General features: G+C 35.9%; 1 protein-coding gene across 12 annotated transcripts in view; it reads left to right on the forward strand.

Annotated features, from left to right (window-relative positions):
- Window positions 1-13,706, forward strand: part of Nt5c2 (5'-nucleotidase, cytosolic II) — a 152,749-nt gene that overhangs the window by 113,853 nt on the left and 25,190 nt on the right. For 7 of the 12 annotated variants that reach the window (XM_074078406.1, XM_074078397.1, XM_074078395.1 and 4 more), the window contains one exon: window positions 11,336-11,431. The exons of the other annotated variants lie outside the window; for them this stretch is intronic. In XM_074078406.1, the coding sequence (XP_073934507.1) occupies window positions 11,336-11,431 (96 nt within the window). The remainder of the gene's footprint in view (window positions 1-11,335; window positions 11,432-13,706) is intronic. 12 annotated transcript variants of the gene reach the window in all.

A 13,706-nucleotide genomic window follows, 5' to 3' on the forward strand; every position in this document is an offset into this window, starting at 1 on the left:
TTAAGAATTGCTGTTTTAAATATAACACAGGAGGTCTATTTAATAAATACTTGATTAAATCACTTGTTTGGCTGCCGGAAGCTCTTATTGTCAAACTATCTTCATTGAGATTTGTGAATATTAATATTATTTGATACCCTTGAGATTTGGTCATGAGCTTGTATATATAAGTAGAAGAAATCCTAAATCATTTTAGAGACCCTGGTATGAAAGTATTTGGTAAAATTGTACATTAATGTATGTATATATATATATATATATATGAGCATTTTTGGCTTTTACTCTGTTAAGCTGCTCTTCGGAGGTGAGATTTTGCACAGCTCACTCTGCTATAAGGTGAACTATTATTAGTTAAGTTTTTAAACATATTTTGTTTTTGTTTATCTTGCTGGGGATTGAACTCAAGGCTTTGTGCATGATTAAGCAGGCATTCTACCACTGAGCTAATCTCCATCCCCTTAGCATGTTATTCTTAATTCAAGTGGGAATATGTTTATTTTCTATTGAATTGATTGTATACACAATATGTAAAAAGCTTTTTAAAAATTGGAGCTATTGGGCTGGAGGCATAGCTCAAGCATTAGGGTGCCTGCCTTGCAAGTGCAAAGCCCTGAGTTCAAACCTTAGTACTGCCAAAAAAATCCCCAAACTGGAGCTACTAAGCTTTGTTCATTATAACATAGACCTTAAACACCAAAACAATACTCTTTCCTCCATAATCATTGTATTTGTCAGTAATTATAGCATCTCTTCAGAAACAGAGTAAAATACTGCAGTGTGATGAAGAGGTTTAATTTAAGAGGTAGTAGGGATGAGAGATCAAGTTGAGTACATATTCATGTGTGTTCACACAGGTACAATTATGACACTCAAGAAAGAATCTGGAAATTGTCCTTAAGAAAATTTTTTCTTTAGCTGGATGTGGCAGTGCATGCCTCTAGTCCCAGCACTCACAAAGCTAAGGCTGGAAGATTGCTGGAGCCCAGAAGTTTGAGACCATCCTGGGCAAAGGCAACATAGTGAGATCTCTCTCAAAAAAAAAAAAAAAAAGAAAGAAAAAAAATTGTCTTTACGCACATAGAACTTTTAAATGTATACTTTTCTCAGTAACTCTTTTTATAACAGAATCAGAAAACCAGCTTCCATTTCAGACAAATCTCAATTTGATATTCAATTTGTCTACAAATGAAAGTGAATAATCTTTTTTTTTCTTGGCAGTACTGGATTTTGAACTCAGGGTCTCAGGTTTTCTAGGCAGGTGCTGTACTCCTTGAGAGAGCTAGCCCTCAAAAATAAATAGTCTTAATGTATAAATATGAATGCATACAGATACTTTTCACATAGATGTACCCATGATTGTTCCCAAATAAATAATTTATTAAACATATACACAAATACCCTTTGATTTGAATTTTTCTTTTTTTCCATGCTTTATCATATGTTTGTTTTTAATTGCCTCAATGTTGTTTTTATAGCATCTTAATTATGTTTTACTATTCAGATATAAATACTTTCAAGAGCACTTCCAGAAAGTGTGTGAAAGCATTATACTCTCTCAATGTAGATGTTTTGTTCAAATGGGGAGAAAACTCTACAATCAGAAATGCTAGCTCTTGGGATAGGGATGTGGCTTAGTGGTAGAGTGCTTGCCTACCATGTACAAGGCCCCACTTCATTCCCCAGCACCACAAAAAACAAAACAAAACAAAAAGTTTTAACACTAGGGAAAGAGAAAGTGGCAAGATAATTTGGCAACTAAAGAAGATACCAACCCAAACAGAAATAGAAGTTATGTTGGTTATTGAGATAATCTCATCGTGCTGAAATTGTTCAATATGTGTTTATTAAGAATCTATAGGAGACTGGTGGTGTGGCTCAAGTGGTAGAGCACATGCCTAGCAAGCAAGAGGCCTTGAGTTCAAATCTCAGTACTGCAGCACCGCCATGCAGCAGTACTGCAGTACTGCAGGGTGGCTCACAATTGTGATCCTAGCTACTCAGGAGGTGTAGATCGAGAGGACTACAGTTCAAGGACAGCCCCATCTCAACCAATAGCTGGGCATGGTGGTATGCGCCTGCTAAGCAGGAAGTACAAATAGAAGATTCACTGGCCTGGGCATAAACACAAGACTCTATTTGAAAAATAAAGCATAAAGCGCTGGGGGCGTGGGTTCAAGTGGTAGAGTGCCTGCCTAGCAAGTGTTAAGGCCCTGAGTTCAAACCCTTGTACTGCCAAAAAAAAAAAAATTTATAATATGCCTGGCACACTTGGAACTTAGCATTGAGATAATTATATATTCCCACAGAGTAATCAGTTGTAAGAAATGAAATCTCTTGTTTATTGAAAAAGTCTTACCAATCTTAGTTTCTAAACTTTAGTGATACCATGTGACCTCTTTTTACTGCTTTTTTTTATAATGCTACTTCATATTTTAGTGCTTTCTTATAGTCTAAACACTAACATTCTTTACATATATATGGTAGTAACTATTAACATTTATTAAGTGCATAGTATATGCCTGGTCATATTCTAAGTGATGTACATAAATTATTTTATGTATGGGTTAGCTCATGGGTTAGCTCATTCACATCTATCATCTGTGATTTATAGAAACTCTGAGATAGGTACTGCTATTATCTCCATTTTATATATGACATTGAGACATTAAGCAATTTGGCCAAAGACATTTAGATGAACTAAACTGAGCTAGTGGTTCATGGCCTATGATCCTAGCTACTGGGGAGGCCAGCCAGGGCAAATAGTTCATGAGACTCCATCTCCAAAATAAACAGAGCAAAAGGGACACAGGTATGGCTCAATCAGCAGAGTGCTTGCTTTGCAAGTGTGAAACCACCAAAAAAAAAAAATCAATTATAGTACTTTAGTTTACTTAATATTAAATATACAGTAATTATTCAAGTGAAATACTTCTAAATATTAACATTTAAAAAATTAATAAACTTGTTGAGGAATGAGTTACATACAGTAAAACACATGTATTTTAAGGAGACAAACTGAAGTTTACAAAGTGTATACACCTATGTAATTACCACCACAATCAACATACGGAATGTTTCCATTCCATTCTTTGAAGTCATTTCTCTCTCACTTTAGATCAGTTTTGCCTTTTGCAGAACTAAATATGAATGGAACCATACAGTGTGTATTCTTTTGGATCTGGCTTCTTTCCCTCCCTCTTTTTTTTGGCAGTACTTGCATTTGAACTCAGGGCCTCATATTTGCTAGACAGGCCCTCTACCATTTGAGCTACTCCTCCAGCCTGGATCTGACTACTTTTACTCAGCATAATGCTTTATGATTCCTTCATGATGTTGTGTCAAACGGTAAAGTAGTTCATTTTTTCATACGTAACATTAAAACAATTTTTAAGTTTGAAATAATTTTACAGCTTCAGAAGAGCTGCAAAAATAATATGGAGAATTCTCCTTTCCTCTTTCTTGATGTAACATCTTGGTTGACCATAGTACAATTATAAAAAAACTAAGAAATTAACACTGGTATAGTATTACTAATTGAACTACAGGCTTTTTTCTGTTTTTATCAGTTTTCCACTGATGTCCTTTTTCTGTTCCAAGATGTAATCCTAAATCCCACATTGCATTTAGTTGTCATATCTTCTTATTCTCTAGTGTGTAATATAGTTCCTAAATCTTCCCTTGTTGTTTAATGCTTTGATGCTTTTAAAAAGTACTGCAGTGTTAGGTATTTTGTAGAATGTTCCACAATGTGGGTTTGTCTGATGTTTTCTTATTACTAGATTGAAATTCTTATTTGGGAAGAATACTACAGAAGTAATATACTCTTTTCAGAGTATGAAATTGTGGGGGTTGGGTCATTTTTGTTGCTTTCAGTTTGGGACTGTCATGAATAAAACTACTATGAATATTGGTGTACAAGTTGTTTCATGGATATACATTGTTTGTTTCTGTCCTGGATAAAAGCCTAAGAGTGGAATTATTCCCTTATAAAAAACAAATGGTTTTCAGAATAGTGATTCCATTTTCATTCCAGCCAGCTGCCCCTGACAATTAGTTGGTCCTCTTCCCACCAAAACCTCTTTTACGTTTAGCCATTCTAGTGAGTGTGTGGTGATATCTCATTGTAATTTTACTTTGTATTTCCCAGATAACTACTAATATTTAATGTTTTCATGTATTTATTAGCTATTTTCATTTCTTTTGTGAAGTGCCTACTCATTGTTGACTTGTACAAGGTCCCCCAAGAGTTCTTCATATATTCTGAATACTAGTCCTTTGTCAGATAGATTAGTCTGTGTAGACATTCTGTTCCATGGATCTAAGTGAGTATCATATGATCTTCATTATTGTGGATTTTCTTGAAGCTAGGTATGTTGAATCCTCAAATTTTATTCTTTTTCAGAATTGTTTTTGTAGGCTAGACTCTGTTTCTATATAAATTTTAGAATTACTTTATCAGTTTTCTTGAAAAAAAAAAACCACTGGAATTTGGATTGGGATTGTCTTAATCTCTAGATTAGTTTTTGGAGAATTGATATCTTAACTATATTGAAATTTTCAGTCCACAAACATGATCTATCCCTCCATTTACCTAGTCTTCTATAGTATCTGTAAATGTTTTGTGACTTTTGGTATAATGGTCTTTGGCCCATTTTTAAAAATTTGCCTGTTAAGTACTTTAAATCTTTTACATAGTCATGACAATTTAAATTTTCATTTTCTAATTTTTGTTAGTATTTAGAAATGCATTTCTTTTGTGTATATATATATATTGACCTTGTATACAATATATTTGTATATTTTGGCATTGCTGAATTCATTTATTAGTTCTAGTAGCTCTTAGAATTGTCTACGCATATGATTATATCACCTACAAATTATTTATCTATTTACCTTTCTTCATTGACCAAAACCTGTGTGACTAAGACAATATTGAATAGAGGAATTAAGAATGGACTCGCTTATGTTTTTGAGCTTAGAGAATGTCCAATTTTTCACTATTAATAGTATGATGCTAGTTCTAGTTGTCTTGTAGGTATTTTTAATCAGGTTGAAGAAGTACCTTTGTATTCTTAGTTTTCTAGAAATTTTATTTTTAACATTATTGTGGATGCTAAATTATATCAAATGTTTTTTCTACCTCTGTTGACATGGCCATATCTTTTTTCTTTTCTAGTCTTTTTGGATAGTGAAGTATATTGATGGATTTCTGAATGTTAAACCAACTTTGCATTTCTAGGATAAATCCCACTTGGTCCTATACCATTCATTTTATATATTGGTAGATATGATTTGCCAATGTTTCTTTGAGGATTTGGGTATTAACATTCATAAGGAGTATTGGTTTAGACAAGTGGTCTAAGGTGCTGCATTCAGGAGAACTGGTTTATAGTTTTCTGTAATATGTGTCTAATTTTAGTTTTAGAGAAATGTTGAATTTTAATGTGATTAAGGATACTTAATTAAGAGCTTAACAAGTACTAGCTATTATAATACTTACCTTCTTTGTTTACTGACTTTCCTACAATAGAGAAGATATTTAATGAGAATTTGATTTTCTGCTAGAGAGGGTAGGAAAAGCCCAATAAAGTATTAATTTTATCTGAAATGAAAAGATTAAATGTGCTGGTTTAGCCATTGAGGCTACTGTAACAAAGTACTATAAAGTGGGTAGCTTATAAACAGCAGAAATTTATTTCTTACAGTTTTGGAGACTGAGATGTCCATAATCAAGACAGATTCAGTATTTGATGGTTCATAGATGGTATCTTCTAGCTGTGTCCTTACGTGGTGGAAGGAACCAAGGGGTCTTTCTTTGACCTCTTCTATAAGGGCACTAATCCCATTCATGTAGGCTCTACCCTCATGACCTAAGTACTTCTCAAAGGTCCCATCTTCTAACACCATCACATTGGTGATCAGGCTTCAACATATGAATTTGGGGGGGAGGGCAAATAGACCATAGCAAGTACTATAAAACTACAAAGTAGCATAATCTGTAGATTGATTATTCTGACAAGCGATATTGTGAGTGGATACGCTGTTAGCATTTATAGCACAAATGGGTTACTAGTTTTCAGAGTTGGAATCTAGTAAAGTTGATAGAATATAGTAAGCCCGGGACTGGTACTTTTGCAGTGTCTAGATAGGAAGTTATATCTCAAAAGCCATTCATGTTGTGGAATGGTATTTGTTGTTTGTGGGCTGGGAACCGAACCCAGGTCCTTGGATGTGCTAGGCCAATGCCCTACCATTTGAGCTACATCCCTGACCCCCTTATTTATTTATTTATTTATTTATATATATATTTTTTCATTTTTCTTTTATTCATATGTGCATACAAGGCTTGGTTCATTTCTCCCCCCTGCCCCCCACCCACTCCCTTACCACCCCCTCCGCCCCCTCCCTCTCCCTCCCCCTCAATACCCGGCAGAAACTATTTTGCCCTTATTTCTAATTTTGTTATAGAGAGAGTATAAGCAATAATAGGAAGGAACAAGGGTTTTTGCTGGTTGAGATAAGGATAGCTATACAGGGCATTGACTTACATTGATTTCCTGTGCGTGTGTGTTACCTTCTAGGTTAATTCTTTTTGATCTAACCTTTTCTCTAGTACCTGTTCCCCTTTTCCTATTGGCCTCAGTTGCTTTAAGGTATCTGCTTTAGTTTCTCTGCGTTAAGGGCAACAAATGCTAGCTAGTTTTTTAGGTGTCTTACCTATCCTCACCCCTCCCTTGTGTGCTCTCGCTTTTATCATGTGCTCATAGTCCAATCCCCTTGTTGTGTTTGCCCTTGATCTAATGTCCACATATGAGGGAGAACATACGATTTTTGGTCTTTTGGACCAGGCTAACCTCACTCAGAATGATGTTCTCCAATTCCATCCATTTACCAGCGAATGATAACATTTCGTTCTTCTTCATGGCTGCATAGAATTCCATTGTGTATAGATACCACATTTTCTTAATCCATTTGCCTGACCCCCTTTTTTAGTTTTTATTTTGTTTTTAAGATGAGATCTCACTGCTACCTTTACCTGGGCTGGCCTTGAGCTTGTAATACTCCTGCCTCTGCCTCTGAGTAGCTGTGATTGTGGGCATATACCACTATATCTGGCAACATGTTTTTAATTTTATTTACAGATTGGTAATAAAGTTTACCACACAGTATTTGGTAGTGTAATCTATTCTGATGAGAGTCTCATTATCTTCATCTCATTTGAATGCCAGCCTAATTTTTCAGAGATTTCTTTTTTTTTTATTGTTTTATTATTCATATGTGCATACAAGGCTTGGGTCATTTCTCCCCCCTGCCCCCACCCCCTCCCTTACCACCCACTCCGCCCCCTCCCTCTCCCCCCCACCCCCTTGATACCCGGCAGAAACTATTTTGCCCTTATTTCTAATTTTGTTGTAGAGAGAGTATAAGCAATAATAGGAAGGAACAAGTGTTCCTAGTTGAGATAAGGATAGCTATACAGGGAGTTGACTCACATTAATTTCCTGTATGTGTGTGTTGCCTTCTAGGTTAATGCAGAGAAGATTTCTTTACTATCAGCTGTCCCTAAAATTAATGCCAACTATGTGTTTTAATATTTTTATTACTTTGCCTAATACAATGTAAATACTGTGTAAATAATTGTTACACTGTACGGTTAGTGAATGATGATGAGAAAAGTGTCCATACATATTCAGTACAGAAACGACCATCCTGGGCCTCAGTACATAGTACACATCAGCAAAACATAACATTTCCCCTCCTCCAAATATTTTTGACCCATGGATTCAGCCAACTTTGGATTGTTAGGTATCATAAATAATACAGAGCCAGGTGCAGTGGCTCACATCTGCAATCCTAGCAACTCAGGAGGCATGGATCAGGAGGAGGTCAGCCTGGACAAAAACTTAGTGACATTCCACCTCAACAAAAAAAGTCAGATGTGAGAGGTATAGGTAAGGAAGATCAAGGTCCGAGGCTGGTTGGGCAAAAATGTGAGACCCATCTAAAGCAAAAATGGCTGGAGGCATGGCTCACGTGGTACAAGTGTGAGGCCCTCAGTTAAAAAAAAAAAAACAGTTATACGTATACATGCATACATACAAAATATAGAGATGACTTAAAGGTGGGAAGATGTGTGTATATTATATGCAAACACTGAACCATTTTATGTAAAGGACTTGAAATTTTGGTATGGGGTAGGGCAAGGGGCAAAACCCATATACCTAGAGGAAGCCAAAATGCAAAGGGCCATGAACAAAGATGTTGCTGAAGTAATGTGGGATAAGAGAGGCCTTGTAAATAGGCCAGTAATGCATTCTATATACAATACAGTTCACCAGTACTGACAGTCTCTGTAGGTAGTAGATTTAGGTCTAAGAAAATCAGAAGAAATTCCATCAGGTCATTAAAAAGCTCCTCACTTTTTTGTTCTTTCTGCTGTGTAATAGAATAGTCAGCCTCCCATATTCTCAGTCTGACTGGTTCTGTTACTTAGTAAGAGTATACACAGAATTTTATTTCTGGTATTTCAAATGAGGAAATGAATGACAAAGTATTTAATATCCTCTTTTTTATGGCTACAGATCACTGTCTGACAGACTGCTAATCTGTAAAATGTGGTTTCTTGGTGGCTGGGGAGATGACTTAGTAGTAGAGCACTTGCCTAGCAAGAACAAGGCCTGGGTTCAACCCCCAGCACAGCAAAAAAAGAAAGAAAAAAAAAAATGTGGTTTCTTTAAGAAGCGAAACCCTAAGCATGGGCTGGGAGTATAACTCAGTGATAGAGCATATGCCTATTAAAGCATCCTTGTAGTTTCCATCTATAATACCATAAAAGCCAGCTAGCCAACAGCTATTAAGTAAGAGTGATCTGAATGTAAGAACTGGTTTTACAAAATGTAATCCCAGCTGCATGGGAAGTGTAGGTAGAAGGGAGGTATAGGTAGGAGGATTGCAGTCTATGGCCAGCCTGGGCAAAAAGACTGAGACCCTATCTGTACAATAACTAAAGGCATGAAGGGCTGGAGGTGTGGTTATGTGGTACACCCCTTTCCTAGCAAGAACAAGGCCCTAAGTTCAAATCCTAGTACTGCCAAAAAAAGAAAAGAAAAAATATTTTAAACCCTTCCCTTCTTGTTCTGCTCTCCCCTGCTATCTAGGCCATATTATTAGCCACTGGGGATGAAACCCAGTTATCTCCAACCTAAGTACTTTGCTTTGCCTCTACAGTGTAATGAGAGGCATCAGAGTAAATCAGTACCAGCGAAGGGGTTGGAGGTGTGGCTTAAGCGGTAGATCACCTGCCTTGAAAGCACAAAGCCCCAGATTCAAACTTCACCACCACCAAAAGTAAATAAATAAATAATAAAAATTACCAAAGAGTACCAGGGAAGAAAATCAGAGAAACTGGCTCTTGGTGTTGGTAAACCAAACAGTTATCCTGCTGCTAACAGAGGCATCGCGGGGCCTTTGATTGCTTTGATAGCCCCTAATAAATACGTAGTAGCTAGCTCTGATCTTATTTTATTACTCCTGGAATGGATCAACTCAGTTGACATTTAGGTAAACATTTTTGCACGGTGTTTTTATGTTTTGCGTGGACTGCAGTCCAGAGCATTCATGTTTCTGACAGCAACCGTCTGTCCTCAGCAGACTCACTGGCCTTGGAGGCTTTTCAAGGGGGAGCGCAGCCTAAGAAGTATTATGCAGCATTGGTGTACTATCACCATAGACACCTTATTTTAAGTCAGAGCACACTTCTTTCTCTGCTTTTTTGGTGGTAAAATACACATAACAAAATTTATCATCTAAACAATTCCTTTTGTACCAGAGACCGAACCCGGGGCTTTGTACATTCTATGCAAACTTGAGCTATGCCCCCAGTCGTCTTGTTTTTATTTTATTTCTGAGGCAGAGTCTCACTGCTACCTTTGTCCATTGCTACATTTGCCAGAACAGGCCTCAAACTTAAGATCTTCCTGCTTCCACCTCCCTACTAGCTGGGACTACAGGTATGAACCACTATACCCAGCCAAACCATTCTTAAGAGTACAGCTGAGTAGCATTAAACACATTCACAATGTTGTTCAGTGCTCACTACTGTCCATTTCCAGACATCATCCCAAACCGAAAATCCTTACTGATTAAACAGTAACTCCCCATTCCTTCCTTTCCTTCTAACCCTGGTAACCTCTATTGTATGAATTTGCCTACTCTAGACATGTCACAAAAGTGGAATCATAAATATTTATGTCTGGCTTATTTCTCTTAGTGTAATGTTTCTAAGCTTCATCCATGTTGTAGCATGTATCAGAATTTCATTCCTTTTAAGGCTGAAGAATATTCCATTTTGTTTATCCATTCTTCTTTTGTCAGACATTTGATGGTTTCTATCTTTTGGCTATTGTAAATAAGGTTGTTAGGAACATTGGTTTACAAGTATCTATTGAGTTCCTGCTTTCAGTTCTTTTAGGTATACACCCAGGAACGAAAATGAATTGTTTCATTTTTTAAAAAACTATCAAACTGTTTGTCAAAGTGGCTATAATACTTTATATTTCTACCAGCAATGTACAAGAGATCCAATTTCTGCACGTCCTTGGCAGCATTTTTTATTTCAGTTTTTGTGTTGTTTTGATAACAAGAAAGCATAGTTTTGATGCTTCCCTAATGGCTAGTGATGTTGAGCAGGGTTTGTTTTTTTTTTTTTTTTTGGGGTTTTTTTTGTTGTCATTTTTTTGGTGGTGGAGTTTGAACTCAGGGCCTCACACTTATTAGGCAGCTGCTCTACTACTTGAGTCTCCTCTGCCAGCCCTTTTTTGTGATGGGTATTTTTAAGATAGGGTCTTGTAAACTATTTGCCTGGGCTGGCCTCAAACTGTGATCCTCCTGATCTCTGCCTCCTTAGTAGCTGGAATTACAAATATGAGCCACTGGTGTTGTTGAGCATCTTTTCTTTTGTTTATTGGTCACTTGTATGTCTTCTTTGGAGAAATGTCAGTTTTTTTAAATTGGGCTGATTTGTTTTGTTGTTGCTGCTGAGTTGTAGAGACTCTTTAAATATTCTAGTTATTAATCCCTTAGCAGATATATGATTGGCAAATTATGTCTCATTTTGTATGTTGTCTCTTCACTCTCTTGATAGGATCAAAAATCAGTTCACCATATGTGCAAGAAGTATACTTTTAAAAACAAATGTAAATATAAAACAATGTAAAGTTTTGCATCTACTTCAGCATTTCTTATTTTTGTGGTACTGTAGTTTGAACTCAGGCCCTTGCACTTGTTAGGCACGTGCTCTACCACTTGAGTTACACACCAGTGCTTTTTGCTTTAGTTACTTTTCAGATGGCCGCTTGTGCTTTCTGCTGGGGCCAGACTCTGACCAAGATCCTCCCTTCTGTCTCCGCCTCCTGTATGCCTGGGATTATAGGTATGAACCACCATGCCCAGACCCAGAATTTCTTCTTAATGAAAGATGAGACTGTTTGTAGTAGTGATAATCAATTAATATGGAACATTAGCTAAGTTGTACTGTAGACCGTGTGTAAACTGGTTGCATCTGCTTAAAGTTCTTAGTGTGACAGAAGTTTTTTTTTTGTTTTGTGGTGCTGAGGATGGAAGCTAGGGCCTTTGCAATGTAGGCAAGTACTCTACACTTAGCTACATTCCCAGCTATAAATACAGTGATATTTATATAAAAATACTAGTCTTTGTTTGTTTCTTTAACTGGACCATGTGGGGATTTTTTTGTTTTGTCTGTTTTTTAACTAAACTATTTTTGGTGTTGTCCCTAATTTAAAAAATGTTTTTGCGTGTTTCACTATTTTATTTTCTTTGACCCAATGTATCACCTATGTGCTAGTCTGAATGCCTAAGAATAATAATATGTGGTAACACTAGCCAAAAGATTGGGACTTTTAGAACTGGTTTTCTCATCAACACTATAATATTGATAACCTCTTATAATTAAAATATTTCTGAACAGTCCTTAATTTGGAAAGCTCTTATTGTAACGTATTGCTGACAAAAGATTTCTAGTATTGCATGGGCCTGTAAGTGGGGGGAGGGAGTATTTAAGCAGTAAAGTTAAAGGATTACCTGAACTAAGTAATAAAATAATTCTGAATGTGCTATACATGATACTTTTATATATTTGTGCTACCACCCAAAAAAACAGATAAAATTTATTAAGTTAGGGGAGAATAAGTTAGGGAGGATAATGTAACAAGAATCCAAGTAGCAATAATTGTTAAAGTTTGGATGATGAATTTAAAGCAGTTCATACAATATTCTTTCTGCCTTTGTTTATGATTAAAAATATCCTTAAAAGAGCTGTTAGCTCAGTAGTAGAGTGCTTGCCTAACATGTGCAAGGTTCTGTTTTCAATACCAGCACCACACACAACATATACCCCAAAAATATCCTTAATAAAATTATTAAATTTAAAAATCAGGTAGAAGAAACTGACAAAATGCCAGTAAAATGATTTTTTTTTTTTTTAAATTTTGGTGTTGGGCATTGAGTGAAGGGACTTTTTAAATGGGACACTTAAATTTTAAAAATTTTTAGTCTTTTTGTTTCCATTTGGAATATGATAGTCTTTATTATTTTAGCTGTTATTTTTCTTATGCTGCCTCCCTCAGGAAATGAAGTATTATTACTACAAGCAAGCAATATTTTTGAGGTGCTTCCTCCTTGTTAGGAAAGAATTTTAAATGAAGTAATATTCTAGTGTGTTGTCTTACTTATGGATGAAAATCCTGAGTATTAGCTGAGATAAAATACCTTTAAGACTGTTACTTTTATGTATGTATTTATATTACGTATAAAATAAAATATATATTACATTTTTATGTATATTTTAGGTCTAAACTTGTAGGCAGTCCTATTACATATAGGAGCAAGTGCTTAGTGTCCCAGCTTTGGTTCCCTTTATGTCAAGTCCATATCCCATTAAGGCTTTTACGAATACTAAATTAAGCTTTTTGCATTATAATAGTATTGTGGCTTGTTCGTAGATCATTAGGAAACTTAAAGATTGCTTAATAAAACCTAATTCCATCCTCCATTACATGATGGTAGAAAAACCCAATTATATTAGTATTTATTGGTAGTATTTATGATCTTTGCTTTCCATCTACAATCATAAAAGCATTCAAGTGTAAGCCAGGTAATTTTTGTGAATGTCATACAATATTAGTTGCACTAATAGAGTTACTAAGATGAATCTCTTCCTCCCTCCCTCTCTCTCTCTCCTCTCTTCTCTAGTGTTCATGGGCTATTTTCAACATGGCTAAAACTTGTTTTCAAAATAGTTCTAACATATTAACTACCCATTATGTCATTATCACTTTTGCACTTTCCTGTTCTCTGAATGTCTGCTTTATGGTGGGGATAATGTCCACGGAGGGAGGGACAAATGATAATGGAATCAAGTTATGGGGCAAAGATTTGCATTAAACCTTATGTATAAAACCTACCAGATCAGGGAGCTCTAAGGGTTTGTGAGGACATTGTGATTCTATCACTCAGAACATTTGTTGGTTTTGACAATCGTGTGAAGGAATTAGATTCAGATGATTATCTTGTGACATTGCAGTAGGGAATCAAATCAAGTGACCACATCAAGGTTCTTTTACTTCCTAAGTTATTATTCACCCCCTGAATTTCTCCTTGGAATGAAGAGAACATTATCCAGGATACTA

This window comes from Castor canadensis, chromosome 7 (genome assembly GCF_047511655.1).
Source record: "Castor canadensis chromosome 7, mCasCan1.hap1v2, whole genome shotgun sequence".
NCBI classification, from domain to species: domain Eukaryota; kingdom Metazoa; phylum Chordata; class Mammalia; order Rodentia; family Castoridae; genus Castor; species Castor canadensis.